Genomic DNA, 19,755 nt, shown 5'->3' with positions numbered 1-19,755 from the left:
GGATATCACCAAGCAGAGTAGCTCTGGGAGGCCAACCATGGGCGTTTACAGGGGCAACAGAGCCCCTATACAAAAGGGAAAGACCCTCTAGGGCCTCTCCCTTTGAGCTCAGAGGGTAGCCAGTTCCACGTTGGGTAGTTAGCCTTAGCCTGAGGAGGGGAGGCGTTCACCATCTGAGGAGAAGCAGCAGACTTGCCTTAAGGGAACCCCAGTTTGAGAGGACCCTGGGTCCAAGCAAGCAAGCAGCTCTCCTATCCAGCAGGGTGGGAAGGGTACTTTTGCAACCCAGCCCCGGGGTATAGAGTGGGCAGCCAAGCTTCACAGTGGCAGCTGTGATCTGTGCCTGGATGTCTCCAGGGCACCAGGAGGCCCTGGGTGGACCCACTGGGAAGAGTGGGAGTGGAGACCTGAGTTATCTCGTCCCCCTGAGGGCAGAAGGGGTGTGGACCCTGGCCTGGCCTGCTTAGTCCTGGCAGGATGGCTTGGGCAACATCCAAGAACTCCGTGACCACACCCTGTTAGGAGGGAGCCTAGTGATGATAGAGCACCGGCCAGGCAGAGGAGGATCAGGGGCTGGGGGCAGTGCTGTGGCCCTCACATCTTTGCTAGTCCCTGCTGACTGGCTCCTAGAACCCTGGCCCATGCCAGAAATCATAAGGCATAAAGAACAGTCGTGCACATTCTAGCCGAGCTGGCAAGGGAGGACGAGGGAGAAACAGGGGGCAGGATTTAGGGTGCTGACCCCAGACCCAAGGAAGTTTAAGCAGTCTGGTCACCTGTCTGTGGGAGTTTCTCCCCTACAGTAATACTACTGCCACCAGCCTCTCCCCACTCCCCACCAAGGCAGCCCCCAAAAGGCATCCGGGGACAGTTTCCCACCCCAGAAGGGTTGCAGTCCAGGGCTGACCCATTTTGCCTGCCCTGAGTCTTTAGCCGGAGCCCGCCCACCCCTGGCTTTCAGAGCCCGCCTGCCTCAGAGAGCCAGCGGCCAGCCCCTAGGCCCACCCCAGACTGACTGCCCGTCTGGTGTCTCTCGTCTCATTCTGTTGGCCAGGATTCCTACGAGGCCTCCCCGGGCTCCGAGACTCAGCGTAGGCGGCGGCGGCGGCACAGGCACAGCCCCACTGGCCCGCCAGGCTTCCCCCGAGACGGCGACTATCGGGACCAGGACTATCGGACCGAGCAAGGGGAGGAGGAGGAGGAGGATGAGGAGGAGGAGGAGGAGGAGAAGGCCAGTAACATCGTCATGCTGAGGATGCTGCCACAGGCAGCCACTGAGGATGACGTACGTGCCCCCCCCCCCCATGGCTCCGGGCAGGCGACAGAGCAGGAGGCCAGGCTGGGTCTCCTCCAGGGCCCCCAGCTTCTCCCTCACCCCGACTTCAGCACCTTTTATCCCTTCTCTCCCCCAGCACTGATCCGTCCTCTGGGCAGGCCCTTGTACTCTCCTGGTCCGGAAGGGAGGAGTGTCGGATAGGCTGGCTTGGCCAAGGGGCTGCGGTGGTGGGTGTGGGAGGGAACAGAGCATTCCTCCCAAACATTCCACTGGTCATCCATCCATTCGGCATATGTTGATTGAAGGCCAGATGCTCACCAGGCCCAGAGCTGGGTATTCCTGGTGGCAGAGATGATGTAGGGCCCTGCAGCCCTGGGGATAGGGAGGGTCCCCATGAGATTTTCTGAGATTTTATTCACATTCTCTCCCCATAGCCTCACCCCCTCCCTATTTTGGTAGCAGCATCAAATCTCAGTGGCCTGGCCACAGAGTCCTACATTCTTTGACTTCCTTTGCTGCTACTGACAGCCTCCCCACCCACCCCATGCTCTGTGACATTTCCTTCCGTATTCCTCCCTTTTCTTCTGTTTTCTTCTCATACAGGCTTCCCCTAATGAGTCGCAGTAAAACCCCAGGGAGCCACTAGAATAGCCTCCTCCCCAGCCTCCCTGAGTCTCCTCTCTACCTCCCCTGAATTCTCTGCCCAGCTCTCCTCTGAAACCCACCAGCTGCCCGTTTTGTTGCAGAGAGAATCCCACCTGTGTATTTGGGAGCTTCTCAGGTTTGGCCCAGCTGCTGTGTTCAGGGTCAGACAGTAGCTCTATGCTGACATGTGTTAAGGATTGATCACAGGGTGGGCCACAGGCCAGGTCTCATTTAATCCTCACAGCCACCCTGTGGGGAAGGTATTCTGCGTGTTTCCATCTTACGGATCAGGAAGCCAGACCCCCAGCAGTGAAGCAGCTTGCCCCAGGTCCCACTCCCACAGCCAGTGAGTGGCAGTGGAGTTGGGGTCTGGCCCTAGGCAGCTGGATTCCAGAGCCCACATTCTTGCCATTTCCTGAGCCCTCCCTGAATATTTGTAGTCCTAACAAGTAACAAGCTCTTCTGTGTATGTTTCTTTTTATCCTTGAGTGCACATGTGCGTGTGAGAAATAGAGATCTCCTTTCTTTTTCACCTGATGAGGAAAATTAAGCCCAGAGGCAATAAGATTGCCGCCTGAGAATGCCCAGTATGTGCTTCTGGGCTTCTGCAAGAGGCACCACTGGCCTAGAGACCTTGCTTAACCTGGTCCAAACCCCAAATTGCCTCTGCAGCTTCCCTCTGGCTTCATCCAGGAAGCTTTCCCAACCTTCTGACCACACCTTTTGGTCTCCACCCCAAGATACTGCTCCACATGCAGCTGGGCTCTGCTGAGACCCCAGTCCTTCCCATTTTGATATTTGCATCACGGTTCTCTTGAGGCAAGCCCCAGCTCTCCTCACCACAACTACACCAAGCCTGTTGTCAGATCACCCCAGCAGGCAGGCCATTCTTGAGCTCTGGCTTGGCTCGCTCTCTCATTGCTCTCCGCCTCTGAGGATCATCACGCTGCCATGCCCCCCACCCTCGCACCATGCCCCTTTCATCTCACTCACTCTCTGCACGTCTGGGGCTGAGCGCCAAGACCAGGTGCTGGTGTGGGCCCGGGGCCACAGCCACTTGGGGAAAAGCCCCAAGAAAGCTAGAGAAGGCAGTGCATGCACATCCCCGGCAGCTGCTCAGGGTCCTGGAGGCCTCCAGTGCCCCCCACCCACCCTCATGTGCTGAGCCTGCCCCAATCCGTATCTCCCCGTACAGATCCGGGGCCAGCTGCAGTCCCATGGAGTGCAAGCTCGGGAGGTCCGGCTGATGCGGAACAAATCCTCAGGTGAGCTTTTGTTCCCAGTGCCTCCCCTTCCGCTGGCCAGCCTCAGCCTCCAGTCTCCCTCCTGCTTCTGCCTTTTCCCTCACCCTCCCTGCCCTGCCTTCCTGCCACAGCTGGGAATGGGCAGCTTGGGGTACCCTCTCTTCTTCTCTTCCCCTCGACCCATCCTCCTCACAGCTCTGGGGCTGTCGGGGAGGGGGTGCAGCACTGAGCTGAGTGCTCCCCGGGGGCAGGGCCAGGGCCAGGCTCCGGGGAACCTCCTCTTTGGGACTCTGAGTATCTGAGGTGGTAACCCCTCCCCCCATATACTCCCTTCCCTCTCCCTTCTTCTCCTTCCCCTGCCCCTCAATCTCCCCCACATTTTCTGGTAACAGCCTGTGACCAGAAAGTAGGTCTGACATGGTCGCACCCACGTGTCCCAAGAGGGGAGGCAGAGGATGGCTCTTATCCAAGGGTGCATCCCAAGGAGCAGCCAGGATTTCTGGCCTCTGCTTGTTCCCTCCCTCCCTCTTGCAGGCTGCTTGGAGCTGGCCTGAGGTTAGCAGGGTGGTGGGGGGGAGTTGTCTCTGCAGGACCTCTGGCCCAGGCTCCCCAAGGCAGGCACAGTGGGGCTTCACTGCCTGGGCTTCTCTCTCCATCTCTCAGTCTCTCTCCTCCCCACACCTCCATATCTCTCTCTATCTCTCTCTATATCTCTCTCTACCTCTCCCTCCCCCTCTCCCTTTCCTTCCCTTCTCTCCCCTCTCTCTTTTCCCCTCTGTCTCTCCTTCCCTCCCCCGCCCCAGATCATACCATTTCATCTTCCTGTGCATCCTAACCATTATTCTTATGGAGATCAATCATGCCCCCCTGAAAAGCCCTGCCATGTCTAAGCCCATCCTGTGTGTGTACCTCCAGAAGAGGAGCTGCTTTCCTGCAGCTTCAAGCCCTGGATCCCTGTCCCAGCCCTGGCCAGGCCTGGAGTCTCTCTTGGTTGCATGTAGGTCTTGCTGTTTGACCCCAGCCAAACCACACACTGACAGGGTTCTGTTTTCTCTCTCTCCATAAGGTAGTGTCCTAGGTGTGCCCCCCCCCCCGCCAGCACTTCTCCCAGGTACCCACTGATTCTTTAACGTCTACCTAGCCAATCTGGCCCCCATTCTCCTGCTGTCTAGGAGGACTTGCATTGTGGGTGGACGTAATCTTCCTGGCTTGGCCCTGAGGTGGCTCCCTGCTAAGGCCCACCTCCCCTGCACTGTGCTAAGGCTGAGGTGACATTGTGTCCCTAAGTCCCCCTGGTTCTTGATGGGCCTAGAGCCTTCCTAGCCTCACTGAGCAGCCTGGCCCAGGTTCTCTTTTGCTTTTTTGATGAAACACCTGTCACAAGACCCTTCCTGGGCACCCCAGCCTTATGCTGGGCCCAACCCTTCAGTTATTTATTCTGGCCCATGTGGAGCCAATAGTTTGCCCATCTGCCCTCCTTCCTTCCTCTGAGATCCCTACTTGTACCCTTTCCCTCCCACCTCCTCCTCTCCATCTCCATCACCCCAGGCAGGTCTGCCTGAGCCCCTCTCTCTTTTTTCCCAGCTGGCGTGTGTGTATCTCCCTCTCCCCCCAACCCCCACTCCCATTCAGTTATCCTTCTTCCCTCATCCCTCTTTCCTGCCCCTCCTGGCCATCTACCTTGCCTCCCACCCCTTGGTCTTTCTCTCTCTGATTACTTCTCTTTCTCCCTTTCTTCTTCTCTCCTCTCCCCCCTTCCCTCTCTGCCCCCTGGTCCTCTCCCCTCGGGTCCCACCCCCGGGAACGCCGTGTGTCCAAAGCTGTTGACTAACCCACTGCGTCTGTATCTGAATGCTGTCTCCAGGTCAGAGCCGGGGCTTCGCCTTCGTCGAGTTTAGTCACTTGCAGGACGCTACACGATGGATGGAAGCCAATCAGGTTGCTTTGCCGCACTTGAACCCCCCCCCAAACAAATACTACTTTGTAATCGAGCGCTCCCCATCGCCTGATTCTTATGGACACAGTTCCCCGCCCTGTGGCCCTGTGTCCCATCCCCCCCGCCCCCTCTCTCTCCCCCTTCCTGACCCTCACTATCTCCTCTTCCCATCTCTTGCTACCCACTGGGCTTCCCATCAAGAACCCACACTCAACACTGGCCCATTCCCACCACCAGGCACTAGCTCTGCCCCTCCACCTCCCAGCTGAGCCTTTGGAGAAAGGGCTGCAAGGGGGAAGTTTTCTTCCACTGAGGCTCCCACTCCTCGGGGACCACCCTGCTCTGGGGGTTAGGCAGAGACAGGATTTCTCTCCACTTTCAGGCATCACTGGAAGTCTAGCCACTGGGGAACTTAGCTGTTGGCACACTAACTAGCAAGTCCCGTTTTGCCAGCTCTCTTCCTGCATGTGAGTTTGGCCTTTTGATTTCCATGTGAGAGGCCAGCACCGCTCTGTTGACCTAAAGCACCAGTCAAATGCGATAGAACTCACTTCGGGTGCCCCAGCCCTCCCCCTGCACCTACCCACTACGGGAGTCACCACATGCCCACTCCACTGGGGGCAGGCCTGCCTTTTCAGCAAGGAGTCCTGCTGTCAGGAAGGGAAGGGAGCCTGCTCCCCCACCTGGCACGGTCTCCCCACCCAGCAGCTTTGGGACCTTCAGAGACCCAAGGACCTGCTCTGTTCACCTACCCAGAGCCCGGCTTACTGGTGTTGGGCACAGAAGAAAAGCCTCAGGGGAGGAAGGGGCAGGTGTGGTGGAAGTGGGGCTCAGCAGGGCAGCCCTGGGGCCATCTCTGCCCTAATGCCTCGGGGCCCAGGACCCAGCCAGCCCCAGGAAGACAGCCTCACAGCAGGAACTTCCATCTTTTAAACATGGCTCTTTCTTTTTCCCCTTCTCCAGCAATAGCGCGCGTGCGCTCTCTCTCTCTCTCTCTCCCCTCCTCTCCCTTCCCTCCCTGTCCCCCTCATCCCGAGTGTAGCCTGTGTAGTGCTGGCCCTGGGTGTGGCCTGGCAGTGTCAGGGCCGAGTGGGGGGTTTTCCCCACTGTCCGGCAAGCGTCGGTCAGCCGAGCACTGTGTGCCTGGTGGCGTGTGTTCACGTGTGCGTGCGCGTGCCCGGAAGGCAGCAAAGAGCTGCGCCCAAGGGCTGTGGCGCTTTCCCTCCCTCCTTCCCTTCCTTCTTCCCTCGTCCGTTCTCCGACCTCCCTCCGTTCCCTGTCCCTCATCCATCCAGCTGAAGGGCTCGCTCACTCTCTTCTCCTGTGCTGAAACGGTGCGTGGGGCACTGCTGCCTGGGCCTCACTGTGCTCTGCTTTTTCCCGCAGCACTCCCTCAACATCCTGGGCCAGAAGGTGTCCATGCACTACAGCGACCCCAAGCCCAAGATCAATGAGGACTGGCTGTGTAATAAGGTACAGGGGCGGTGGGCAGCAGTTGCCATGGATAGAGACAGAGGCGGCGGCGGCAGCGGCAACATCTATCTCCCTGGGGCCTGAAATGGCATAGGTGTTGAGGACTGGCTCAGCTCAAGTAGCCACCGTCCCTTGCCGCCTGTCCACCCACCCATGTATACTGGGCTTTCACTCAGCACCAGGCTCTGCCCTCAGGAGGCACAGTCCTTCTTGAAGCCCCAGTATACTTTACACAAGTACTTAACATAAGTGACTACCTAATGACAGTGGAGGCACAACGTGTGGTGTGTCAAAGGTGGACTTCTGAGCAGGCTGGCTGGAATTAGAGCCTCCTACATCCTCCTTGGTCTCTGCCTCACGTTCCTCATCTCCAAAACAGGAATAGTAATGACCCCCTCTCTCCCATGTGGTTGGGAGGATTCCAGTGTAGCAGTTGGAACAACAGCTGGTCCACAGTTAGCACCCTCGAATGTCCGCCTATTCCCCCAAAGAAAAGCACAGGTTGTTCTAGGACCCTATGTCAGTAACCTTGACTGTCACTCTGACAAAGCCATGTCCATCTGAGGTCAAGGCTTCAAGCTGTGGTATTTCCAGTTATATTCCCTACGAGGAAGGCAAGCTCAGAGAGGTGCTAACCTGAGTTAGCCTTGAGCGATATGCTCACCATCATGATCACGGGGGCCATGGATCCCCACCCTGGGTTCAGGTCTCTCTTGGGGCCAGCCTCCCAAGCAGCCCTGAAGCAGCCTTGCAGCTCCATAGCCCCTCCTCCTGCAGCCAGCTGGCAGTGTTGAGACCTAAGGGGAGGAGCCCCCAACCCTCTCCCCATGAAGAACTGTCTACTAAGGGGAGTAGCACCGGTGTCCATTGTCTCTGTAGGGGTAGAGACTGTGAAGTGACAGTGGCACTCTGTCCCTCCTTGTATTTTCAGCTACTTTTCAAAACTAGGGAATTCTCTCCTTTACTCTCCTTTATTCCCCACATCCCATTGATCACCAGGTCCTGTCCCTTCCATCACAAGAATTCCTTCCCTTGCAATTCCCACTGGCTAGGCCAGTCGTCACCCACTCCCTCTGTTACAGTGGGCCCCTCTTCCGCTGTGCTGGCCCCTTGCCTCTTTCTCCCACCTTCTCACCTATAATACTCCTCAAAACTACCTCTAGCCAAGTCACTCCTCTGCTGAAGACCACCTCCCCAACTCTGAGCTACGTGTGACCACCCTCCATAATCTGGTACCACCTGCCTTCTCCAGCTTCCACTTTTGCCTCTCCATTCACCCTCCTACACCAGCTGCAGAAAATCTCTTGTTCCCTTTACCAGCAGTAGCTTCCCAACAAAACCAAACCAAAGCAAACTTCTAGGCCTCCTAGATCCAATGTTGCACCAACTGTCCCCAGCTGAGTGAGCCAGGCCCCTCTGGGACTGTTCCCCTTCCTGAGTCCCCAGACTAACCTGCCCCCTGTTAGGGGGACACAAGAGTGGCAGAGGCCACATCCTGGGCATATGGGGCAGAGCCTGGTGCAGGAACGGTGCACGGTCCCCGACGTGGAACAGAGATAAAAATGGGGTGAAAGCTGGGGGTTCCTGGAGGTTGTCATGCCCAAGGCTAGTTTCTCAAGAATACCAACCTAGTCTTCAAGATGAAGGAAGGATAGGAGTCTAGCAAGAGAAGAGCTGCTGGCTTTTAGGGGTAGAAACACTGCAGGTTTCTGAACAGGGAAGCAAGTTTTAGGAAGAACTTGCTAAAGGGACAACAGGGGGGCAATCCTGGGAGTTGGAACCTCGGAGGAGGTGGCGCTTATGGCAGAGGTAGGGGAGTTAGTTGTTGATTCCTGAGTTGAGGAGGTGGCACTGAGGACAAACTTGAGACCCTGTGAAGGGAAGATTTCTGACTGAGAGTGACAGCCAGAGCTCCCCGCCACCCCAACCCTGGGACCTTCCTTCCCGGGGGCGTTGCGGGGTTCCCTGGGTGATCTCTGGACCCAAGTTTGCAGGGTGTGGTGGAAAGCCCCACCCACTCTGACAGCCTGGCCTGTGCCTCACAGTGTGGTGTCCAGAACTTCAAACGCCGTGAGAAGTGCTTCAAATGTGGTGTGCCCAAGTCAGGTGAGGCCCTCCTGCCTCCTCCCTCCCCCCCACCCAGGGTGTTGGTGGAAGAGGGGAGGAAGAGGGTGACCAGCCTTGGAGCCTCCCCCTTTGTCATCGGCCTATCTTCTGCGACCCCTGACAGAGGCAGAGCAGAAGCTGCCCCTGGGCGCAAGGCTGGATCAGCAGACGCTGCCACTGGGTGGACGGGAGCTAAGCCAGGGCCTGCTCCCCCTGCCACAGCCCTACCAGGCCCAGGGAGTGCTGGCCTCCCAAGCCCTGTCACAGGGCTCAGAGCCAAGCTCAGAGAACGCCAATGACAGTGAGTCAGTTGTTCCTTCCTTTCTCCCTGCCCTAGGGTGTCTGGGCCGGGCTCTCCAAGACCAGAGAGATGGTGGTGACCAGGACTTAATCCTCCCAGGGTCTCTGCCTGGCAGGGGGACAGAAGTGATGTAGGGAGAGCAGAGGAGGAGCATTGCCCGACTCGACTTTGGGGGTGTGTTGGGAAGGGTCTCAGCAGGTGAGCGACTGAGCTGGGACTTGGACTAACAAGCAGAGTTTATCCAGGAGGAAGAGGTGAGAGGAAGCAGCAAGGGCAAAGACACAGAGGCCAGAGGAGAGGGGCAGTGGGGAGCCATCAGAGGGGTAGGGCTGGAGCAGAGTGTCAGGGGTGCCCCCTAATGCTGGGCCGCTTCCCACAGCCATCATTTTGCGCAACCTGAACCCACACAGCACCATGGACTCCATCCTGGGGGCCCTGGCACCCTACGCGGTGCTGTCCTCCTCCAATGTCCGTGTCATCAAGGACAAGCAGACCCAACTGAACCGTGGCTTCGCCTTCATCCAGCTCTCCACCATCGTGGTGAGGGCGGCACAGGGGGGGGCCGGGCAGCCAGGGTCCCGGCCCCCGGGGTGGGGAGGAGGGACCCTGACCCACACCCCCCCATTTCACCCCGCGCCACCGCGGCTCCAAGCCTGGCGACAGGGCAATGGAGCCGGGGGCCTCCCCGGGCCTGACCCTTCTGCCCCTGCCTCCCTTACTCCCCCAGGAGGCAGCCCAGCTCCTGCAGATCCTGCAGGCCCTGCACCCACCACTCACCATTGACGGCAAGACCATCAACGTTGAGTTTGCCAAGGGTTCTAAGAGGTCAGGACCCCACCTATGCCCCTTCCTAGCTGGCCCCCCAGCCTGGGGCTTCCCATCTCACTCCCAGTCTCTGACATCCTCCCCAGGGACATGGCCTCCAACGAAGGCAGTCGCATCAATGCTGCCTCTGTGGCCAGTACTGCCATTGCCGCGGCCCAGTGGGCCATCTCACAGGTACTCAAAGACTCCCCTCTGCCCTAGCATCCCCATACTGGGGCCACGGTCTCGACCCTCTCGTGCCCTCTCTGCAACCAAGAGGGCTGGCTTGCTGTCTGGCTTTCCCTGGACCCCAAACCCTTTCACAGTGGCTGCTATTGGCTTTGGGGGCCTTGCTGCAGCTCCCTTCCCAGTCACCTCCTCCCGGGCTTTCAACTTCAACACCATCGTGACTGCTTTTCGCTTGTATTTGGTGGTTATTTTATCGACCTGCATTGTTACAACTTTGTTAATAAAATGGAATTTATAAATGGCTGAAAGAAAATTGGGAGAGGAGAATAAAGAAGGGGAGGACAGTGTCTTCTTGACCTGACAACCCAGCTCTTGAACTATGCCACACACATACCAGTGTCAGCCCTGGGGGTGTTTTGGCACATGTCTTCGGTGGATTCTTGTTTTTGCCGCTGCCCTGCCTTGCTGTGGCTGGGTGGCCCTCACACTTCACTTGTCTGAGGCCTGCATGCTTTCTGTCAGCAGACAGACACTAGCCTCACCTGTGGGCAAATGCTTCTTAGCAGGTTCCCCTCCCCCTGCGCCCCTTCCTCTGCTAATGAGCCCCTCCCACTGCCCCTCAGGCCTCCCAGGGTGGGGAGGGTGCCTGGGCCACCCCCGAGGAGCCACCGGTCGACTACAGCTACTACCAACAGGATGAGGGCTATGGCGGCAGCCAGGGCACAGAGTCATCCCTCTATGCCCATGGCTACCTCAAGGGCACCAAGGGCCCCGGCATCACTGGAACTAAAGGGGACCCATCTGGAGCAGGTGAGGCCCAACATCTGTCTCTGAGCATTTTGTGGGGTTAGGGAGGGTGGCAGGCCCTGGGTCCTGCCTGTTCACAGGCATTCTCCTTCCTTCCCTGTTCTTCATTACAGGTTCAGAGGCCTCCCTGGAGCCTGGGGCAGACCCCGTGTCACTGCAGGCTTTCTCTCGAGCCCAGCCTGGTGCTGCCCCTGGCATCTATCAGCAATCAGCAGCTGAAGCGAGTGGCAGCCAGGGCGCTGCTGCCAACAGCCAGGTGAGGGAGCTTGAGGGGTTCCTGGGTGTCAGGCAGGGGATCTTGGGTTGTTGCGGGGCGTGGGTACAGGAGGCTTTGGCAGACATTGAGTCCTGTTACCCTGTCTGGCCCCATGACCAGTCATATACCATCATGTCACCTGCTGTGCTCAAATCTGAGCTCCAGAGCCCTACTCATCCCAGTTCTGCCTTGCCACCGGCCACCAGCCCCACTGCCCAGGAGTCCTACAGCCAGTACCGTGAGTAGCCATGGCCTGTGGGTGGTAGGGAGGCGGGGAGTTCCTTAACAAAGCAGAGAGGAGTGTGACCCCCCCTCCTTTCTCACTACCCCCCCCCAGCTGTTCCTGACGTCTCTACCTACCAGTATGATGAGACATCTGGCTACTACTATGACCCCCAGACTGGTCTCTACTATGACCCCAACTCCCAGGTGATAGGGTAGCCCAGGGAGTGGGTGGGGTCTGCAGTTCCCCTTCGGAGGTCTTCCCTCACACCCCCCTCCCTCACCCCTCCCCCAGTATTATTACAACGCTCAAAGCCAGCAGTACCTGTACTGGGACGGGGAAAGGCGGACCTACGTCCCTGCCCTGGAGCAGTCGGCCGACGGGCATAAGGAGACGGGGGCCCCCTCAAAGGAGGGTAAAGAGAAGAAGGAGAAGCACAAGACCAAGACAGCCCAACAGGTGAACACTGGGGGTCCAGCAGTCACTGGCTAGCTATTTAATGTCTTCTGATGAATGCATTTCTATCATCTTTAAGCCTTTGCTGCTGAGGGACAGGGGTGGATGTGAGCATGGGAGTGACCATGCTCAAGAGAGACCAGGCTCCTGACCCAGCTCTGCTCTTTGATGCATGACCTTGAGCCAAGGCAGTTGCCTCTGTACACGGTAGGGCTGCCCACCTCCTGAGTGGCCAGTACCATCCATCCGAGTGAGACCAGTCAGCTTTTCTGTCCCCCAGTGGGAACCTTCACGTTGCTTGCATGCCTGAAGCCAGGCTAACCCTGCCTGTGGAAGCAAATGGGCATGCAGACCTCCTTTGGGCTCAGAACCCGACTCTTGGGTAGGTGTCCGGGTCTGTCTACCCAGAGAACTTCTCATGGGCCCATCAGGCTGTGGAAAATGGCCACTGCCATGTCTGATGGGAGTGGGCAATTGGAAGGAACTTCGGTGTCCTCCTGTGGAGGAAGAGTATGACGGTCTGAGTGTAGCACTTAGAAGCAAGAACTAAGTGTTCCCTTGGCAACCTGGTAAATTCTAAAAGTGGAGGGGCGGGGGGAGCAGATGGAATATGGGATACATGGAATCACACGTATTAAAATCCTACCTAGAGGAAGCCATCATCTGCACTGTAAAATGATAAGATGAAAGCATAATTGTGGTGTGAGTGCTTGTGAGGAGAGCAGGCACAGCCCCAGAGGGCTTGGCAAGAGGCACCAACGACAGAATGGCGAGAAACCATGACTTTCATCACCACCTCCTCACCTGCTTGAGACTGCAGGGCAGGAAGGTGCAATGGATGGAGTTGGCCGTCCCAGCCATTGGAGGGTCCCTGAGAGCCTCACTCCCACCTTTACCCCTAGATTGCCAAGGACATGGAACGCTGGGCCCGCAGCCTCAACAAGCAAAAAGAAAACTTCAAAAACAGCTTCCAGCCCATCAGCTCTCTGCGAGATGACGAGAGGCGGGAGTCAGCCACTGCGGATGCCGGCTATGCCATCCTTGAGAAGAAGGTGTGTTGTGGCCACCCCTCCATTATCCCCCCTAGTCTTGTCATCGCAGTGGTCCCTCTGTGAAGTCCCTGAATTTGTGTGTCCGTCTACCCCAGGGAGCATTAGCTGAGAGACAGCACACCAGCATGGACCTCCCGAAACTGGCCAGCGACGACCGCCCAGTGAGTGGCCAGGGCAGGAGGGGGCGGTGCTCCAGTGTAGCCAGGCCTGACCTCTCTCCCCGACTCTCACATTCTCTAGAGCCCACCTCGGGGCCTGGTGGCAGCCTATAGTGGGGAGAGCGACAGTGAGGAGGAGCAGGAACGCGGGGGTCCAGAGCGAGAGGAGAAGCTCACTGACTGGCAGAAGCTGGCCTGTCTGCTCTGTCGGCGCCAGTTCCCCAGCAAGGAGGCGCTCATCCGCCACCAGCAGCTTTCTGGGCTACACAAGGTAACAGAGAGGATTGGCAGGGAACCTTAGCTCGGCCCTGTGTGGCCTGGCGGCATCACACCTCCTCTTGTCTGTCCCCTTGCAGCAAAACCTTGAGATTCACCGGCGAGCCCATCTATCAGAGAACGAGCTGGAAGCACTGGAGAAGAACGACATGGAGGTGAGGGGTGATCCATTCCTGGACTCTCTCCCCTCAAGCAGCTGGTGCTCAGGTCCCTCAGCTGGAGGTAGCCTGGCTGCTCACATCCATCTGTTAGCCAGATCCAGTCCCCACAGGGCCCCTGGTGTTTCCTGCAAAGAGTGACCAGCTACCCTATTCTCACACACACGTTTTCAGCAAATGAAGTACCGGGACCGTGCAGCTGAACGCAGAGAGAAGTACGGCATCCCTGAGCCACCAGAGCCCAAGAGGAGGAAGTATGGTGGCATGTCTGCAGCTTCTGTGTAAGTGCCCAGGGTCAAGGTGAGGGGCTTAGGGTCAGTGGGCCAGTCACTCACACTGTACCACTGGCCCCTCCAGGGACTTTGAGCAGCCCACAAGGGATGGGCTGGGCAGTGACAACATTGGCAGTCGCATGCTTCAGGCCATGGGCTGGAAAGAGGGTAGTGGCCTGGGCCGCAAGAAGCAGGGCATTGTGACGCCTATTGAGGTAAGTCTCCTGTGATCCCATCCCCATCCTCCAGCATTCTCTGTTGCACCCCCATCCTGCAGCCGACCTAACAGCCTGCCTCCCTCACATAGGCCCAGACACGGGTGCGGGGTTCCGGCTTAGGTGCCCGAGGCAGCTCCTATGGGGTTACTTCGACTGAGTCCTACAAGGAGACACTGCACAAGACAATGGTGACCCGCTTCAACGAGGCTCAGTGAGCAGCTGCAGGAGCTGCTTCTACTTATGTCGGGTGTCCAGCCCGGGACAGGGGAGGGTGAAGTGGTGGGTGGTCTGAGTGGGGCCCTGCACCTGTCTACCAGCCTATTCCCCAGCCAGAGAGGCCCTGACCAAGTCAGACTTTGAGTTGGTGACTTTTGTTGGAGAACTGGGCTGGGATCATGCTCTTCTTTTTGTAATAAAAGCTGAAAAGTCAATAGCTTGCATGTCTCTTTCTCATGCACCAGCATGGTTTGTGGCTCACACACAGGGACATAAACATGAGTGGATAAGGTGAGTGGCAGTGGTAGCATTCACAGTGGCTGGTGCATAGGGGCTACCCACTTGGGATAAATATAACAGGAAGTTCTGGTCTGTGCCCCAACCCACAAGATCCTAGTCATAGCCATCTTACCATTGTCAAGTCCAGCAGGTCTTGACCTACCAGGAAATCCCACACCACCAGGGCTTGAAGTCCCCCTGAGTCAGTCAGCACTGAGAACCTCCCACCCCCTGGCCTTTCCACCCAGCAGCTGTACCAGCTGTACAATCGAAGGGCTAACCCCGAACCACACTTGGCCCTCCCTGAATCTGGGGACTGCCTACGGGCATCTCCAAAGGGACAGCAGTGGCCACTCTGGCACCAGTCACCCCTGTGCCCTCCTCAGTGGACAGATGACCCCAGAAGGGTAGGGATAGAGCAGCTCAGCCTGCCAATCCCACATCCCAGAGATGCTTCATCGGGACCAATTGGGCCCACACTCATTCCTGTCCTCTCCACAACTGTTAGCACAGGACCCAGCCCTCCGGTCACAACAGGCCAGTCTGTACCCTGTGATTCCTAACTATGTGTATGCTCAGCACGGGTCTGGGTGCAGTGGAACTTGAAGCTGGGCTGCCCTCTACCGGCGGAGAATGGCTGGGCCGGAAATGGGGCCAGGAACCGCCCCTCCTCCAAACGCTTGTGAGGCGAGAAAGTGGAAGGGGAGGTGCCAAGGGAAAAGGCAGTCAGCACAAAGCCCCTCCCCCCCATTAACTGGTCTGCATTGGGACACCTCCCTGCACCAGCAGAAGGAGGCAAGGTTAGAAAGAGGGTGCCCCCTGGAGGTGATGTGATTTCCCGACACCGGGAGGGGAGAGGGACAGGAAATGGAAGCCACCTGTCTCAGGATGGGTGGCTTTTAGCCTGGAGATGCCCACATGTTCCCTCTTCCCACACCCCAGGGCTCTCAGAATCCCACAACAAGGAACCCTTCTGTGTGTTTGGAAGTAGTAAATGGTGAGGCCACTGTGGAAAACTTTCATATAAAAGTAAATATATGCTTACCCTATGACCCAGCAATTTCATTCTTATTTACCCCAAATAATGTAAACATATGTCACCAAAAAGACTTGCTATATGTACATGGAAAGTAGCAGCTGTGTTCACAGTAGCCAAAAACTGGGAACCCAAACATCCAACAAGAGGAGGGGAATGGATTGGGTAGCCTGGGTGGCTCAGCGGTTTAGTGCCACCTTCAGCCCAGGGCATGATCCTAGAGACCCGGGATGGAGTCCTACATCAGGCTCCCTGCATGGAGCCTGCTTCTTCCTCTGCCTGTGTCTCTGCCTCTGTGTGTGTGTCATGAATAAATTTTTTAAAGATTTTATTTATTCATAGAGACACAGAGAGAGAGGGGCAGAGGCACAGGGAGAAGCAGGCTCTATGCAGGGAGCCCGACGTGGGACTCGATCCAGGGTCCCCAGGATCAAACCCCGGGCTGCAGGCGGCGCTAAACCACTGTGCCACCGGGGCTGCCCATGAATAAATATTTTTAAAAAGAGGGGGAGAATTGATAAATTGTCCATTCATACAATGGACTACAACTCAGCAATAAAAAGAACAAAATACTAATACAAATATCAACATAAATGGATCTCAACAAACATGAGTGAAAAAAGACAGAAAAGGGTACACACTGTAGAATTCCATTTATGTGAAGGTCTCCATCAAAACACATTTTGGTGGGGTGCCTGGCTGGCTCAGTCAGCAGAGCATGTGACTGATCTCAAGGTTGTAAGTTTGAACCCCGAGTTGGGTGTAGAGATTATTTAAAAATAAAATCTTAAAGATTTTCTTGGTGATAGAGCCGAGTGGAGGTGGGGAGGGTGTCTTTCACTAGAAAGGGTCATAAGGTAGCTTTCTGGAATAATGAGAAGGTTCTAGACCTTGATTGACTAGGGTACTCGTCACATGGGTGTGTATGTACAATTCAAGCTGTACAATTAAAATCTGAGCATTTTATCATATGTACATGAAATTGGAAAAAGACCACCAGAGCAAACCAATACGAAGCAAGGAAATAAGAGTAGAAATAGATGAAATAGGGAAACAACAGATTAGTAAAATCAAAGGTAAAATCTTTGAAACAAAAATAAGAGGAAAGACAGACCTCTGGCAAGACTGATCAATTAAAGATCAAAAATGCAAGCAAGCACCGAATACAAAATTAAGAAGGAGAACATACTACAAATGCAACAGAGCATTTAAAAAGAATGAACAGGGGATGCCCGGGTGGCTCAGCGGTTTAGCGCCTGCCTTCGGCCCAGGACATGATTCTGGGGACCTGGGATCGAGTCCCACATCGGGCTCCCAGTGCATGGAGCCTGCTTCTCCCTCTGCTTGTGGCTCTGCCTCTCTCTCTCTCTCTCTGTCATAAATAAATGAAATCTTTTATAAATAAATAAAAAGAAGGAACATATCTGAAAATCTAGGTGGAATGAATACGTTTCTAGAAAAATATAAAATGCCAAAACTGGTCCATGAAGAAACAGATTAGTTGAATGGAGCAAAAAGTAATAAATTGAAACAGTAGTCAAAAGCTTTCCTCTTCCCACCAAAAAAAAAGGGGGGGACAAATGGTTTTTATAGGTGTGATTTACCCAACTCCCAAGGAATAGTTAGTTAACTGCTACCTTATAAAAGTTGTTCCAGGTATTAGAAAAAGAAGAAAAGATGTCTATTTTATGAAGCTAGTGTAATCTCTATTCCTGAGGCAGGTGAGATAATACAAGAAAATTTCAAGCCCATTTCACTTATATCTATAGATGTAAAAATCTTTAACAAAATCTTCGCTAAATGAATCCAGTAGTATATTTAGCAAACATGTTTTGTTTTTTAAAAGATGTTATTTATTCATGAGAGACACAGAGAGAGAGGCAGAGACACAGGCAGAGAGAGAAGCAGGCTCCATGCAGGGAGCCCGATGTGGGATTCGATCCTGGGGACTCCAGGATCATGCCCTGGGCCGAAGGGAGGCACTCAACTGCTGAGCCACCCAGGTGTCCCAGCAAACGTGTTTTGATCAAATAGGATTTATCCCAGGGATGCAAAATTGGGTCAACATCAGAAAAGGCTATGAATGTAGTTCTCTATGTTAACAGACCCAAAGTAAACAAAACATAAGCATCTGAAACACAGAAAAAGCACTTCCATACTTACATAAATTAATGGGTGAAAGAGTAAATACTTGGAAAGGAAGGGAAATATTATTCTTTACAGTAGAATGTCAACTAATAATACTAATAATTGTCAACAATGATAGAGGTAGAAAATTTATGGGTGTGGGGCGCCTGGGTGGCTCAGTTAAGCATCTGCCTTTGACTCAGGTCTTGGGTTCCCTGCTCAGTGGGGAGTCTGCTTCTCCCTCTCCCTCTGTCCCTCCCCCTGTTCATGCTCTCTCACTCTCACAAATATATAAATAAAAATCTTTTTTAAAAATGTATAGATGCTAAAGCTAGTGGTTATAGTAGCAGTCAGTGGGTCACATTTTGATCAGGAACAGGATGTTTGCAATTTCAAAGTATCTCCCTATGAAATATATATTAGTTAATTCCAAAGGGAACAAGAATATCTTTACAGTAGAGAAACCTGGCAGATAGCAGCTTAATGAAGGGAACATGCAAACCTTACCAGTACTAAAATAATGAGCCATCTGATAGAATGAAATGAGGAGTCAGCGATACTTCTGTGATATTCCCACCCCAAATGCAGAACCTGAATCTAACCACAAGGAAGCATCCGACAGAAAAACTGAGGGACATGCTACAAAATTCCTGGCTTGTCATCTTCAAAAATGTCAAGGTCATGAAGGTCAAGGGAAGACTGAAGAACTGTTTCAGACTGAAGGAGACATGCCATTTGAAAGTTCAAATGTCACCTCCTTAATGAGGCCTGCCTTGGCTACCCTATTTAAAATTCCAAACCCTCCCCCACCATACTCCCTAGGCTCTGCTCCCCTTTTTTTTTTTTTTTTAATTTATGATAGTCACACAGAGAGAGAGAGAGAGAAGCAGAGACACAGGCAGAGGGAGAAGCAGGCTCCATGCACCGGGAGCCCGATGTGGTATTCGATCCCAGGTCTCCAGGATCGCGCCCTGGGCCAAAGGCAGGCGCCAAACCGCTGTGCCACCCAGGGATCCCTAGGCTCTGCTCCTTGCATTACTTTTCTCCATAACACTTCTCAACTTCTAACATCCTCTCCATATATTTTTCCCCCTTTTCTATATTGTCTCCTTCATCAGAACAAAAGCTCCATGAGGGAAGAGACTTTGGTCTTGTGTTGCTCACCACCATGTCCCTAATGCCTAAAACAGGGTTTGACATATACCAGGACTCAAAAGCATGAATAAAGACACACACAACTGTTCAAATCACTCTCACTTTAAAAAAAAGGCTAGGAGAAAAAAAAACAAAACCAAAAAAGGTTAATGGGAAGCCTGGGTGGGTGGCTCAGCGGTTGAGTGTCTGTCTTTGGTTCAGGGCGTGATCCCAGGGTTCCAGGATCAAGTCCCGCATCAGGCTCCCTGCATGGAGCCTGCTTCTCCCTCTGCCTGTGTCTCTGCTTCTCTCTGTGTGTCCCTCATGAATAAATAAATTAAATATTTATTTATTTTTTAAAAAGATTTGTTTATTTATTCATTCAGAGAGAGCGAAGAGAGAGGCAGAGACACAGGCAGAGGTAGAAGCAGGCTCCATGCAGGGAGCCCGATGTGGGACTCGATCCTGGGTTTCCAGGATCACACCCCGGGCTGCAGGCGGCGCTAAACCACTGCGCCACCGGGGCTGCCCTACTTATATTTTTTATTGGAGTTCAATTAGCCAACATATAGTATAACCAGTGCTCATCCTGTCAAGTGCCACCCTCAGTGCCCATCACCCATTAAATAAGATCTTTTAAAAAAAACAAAAAAGGTTAATAGAGTCCCTAAAAATCCATGAAGATGTACAGCAGCCCAAGAGAAATAAACAAAGGACACAAACAAAATTTCCCCAAACAAGAACCACAAATACTTTTAAATCTATGAAAAGATGCCCAAGCTCACTCCTACTATGAGAAATTCAAATTGTAATTACAACAGATTGGCAAACATCCAAAGACTTGGCAATCCACTCAGGCTGTGAACAAGCAGACATTCTCATATGTGGCTGGAGGCAAAGCGAAATGGTACAATTCTTTCTCACCTCCATCTCCCCCTCTCTCTCCTTTTCCTGTTTTCTTACCTCCATGGGCTTCTGCTCAAGCTGTTCCCTCCAGCTGGAATGCTCTTCCCTCTCACTTAGGAAAGTCCAAATCCTGCCTCAGTTCCTCCCACTGATTTATTTGAAGGCAATTAATTCTTCAAAGAACTCGGCCACACTCATTGCTTCAGC

The 19,755-nt window shown here is 54.4% G+C and overlaps 1 protein-coding gene across 7 annotated transcripts in view; it reads left to right on the top strand.

The window, feature by feature from the left end:
- RBM10 (RNA binding motif protein 10) overlaps positions 1 to 14,281 on the top strand; it is a 29,242-nt gene extending 14,961 nt beyond the window's left edge. For 2 of the 7 annotated variants that reach the window (XM_072815694.1, XM_072815699.1), the window contains exons 4-24: positions 1,055 to 1,285; positions 3,117 to 3,186; positions 5,030 to 5,103; positions 6,488 to 6,574; positions 8,620 to 8,680; positions 8,805 to 8,981; positions 9,361 to 9,521; positions 9,709 to 9,806; positions 9,893 to 9,980; positions 10,598 to 10,784; positions 10,895 to 11,037; positions 11,158 to 11,275; positions 11,375 to 11,466; positions 11,555 to 11,719; positions 12,619 to 12,768; positions 12,864 to 12,929; positions 13,009 to 13,197; positions 13,283 to 13,357; positions 13,535 to 13,641; positions 13,718 to 13,847; positions 13,940 to 14,281. In XM_072815694.1, the coding sequence (XP_072671795.1) occupies positions 1,055 to 1,285; positions 3,117 to 3,186; positions 5,030 to 5,103; positions 6,488 to 6,574; positions 8,620 to 8,680; positions 8,805 to 8,981; positions 9,361 to 9,521; positions 9,709 to 9,806; positions 9,893 to 9,980; positions 10,598 to 10,784; positions 10,895 to 11,037; positions 11,158 to 11,275; positions 11,375 to 11,466; positions 11,555 to 11,719; positions 12,619 to 12,768; positions 12,864 to 12,929; positions 13,009 to 13,197; positions 13,283 to 13,357; positions 13,535 to 13,641; positions 13,718 to 13,847; positions 13,940 to 14,065 (2,595 nt within the window). In that variant the 3' untranslated portion in view covers positions 14,066 to 14,281. The remainder of the gene's footprint in view (positions 1 to 1,054; positions 1,286 to 3,116; positions 3,187 to 5,029; positions 5,104 to 6,487; positions 6,575 to 8,619; positions 8,681 to 8,804; positions 8,982 to 9,360; positions 9,522 to 9,708; positions 9,807 to 9,892; positions 9,981 to 10,597; positions 10,785 to 10,894; positions 11,038 to 11,157; positions 11,276 to 11,374; positions 11,467 to 11,554; positions 11,720 to 12,618; positions 12,769 to 12,863; positions 12,930 to 13,008; positions 13,198 to 13,282; positions 13,358 to 13,534; positions 13,642 to 13,717; positions 13,848 to 13,939) is intronic. The other 5 variants (XM_072815697.1, XM_072815696.1, XM_072815698.1 and 2 more) reach the window with 5 other exon arrangements.
- The last annotated feature ends 5,474 nt before the right edge of the window (positions 14,282 to 19,755 follow it).

Source organism: Canis lupus, chromosome X, assembly GCF_048164855.1.
Source record: "Canis lupus baileyi chromosome X, mCanLup2.hap1, whole genome shotgun sequence".
Taxonomy (NCBI): domain Eukaryota; kingdom Metazoa; phylum Chordata; class Mammalia; order Carnivora; family Canidae; genus Canis; species Canis lupus.
This window is presented reverse-complemented; position numbering and strand designations above follow the sequence as displayed.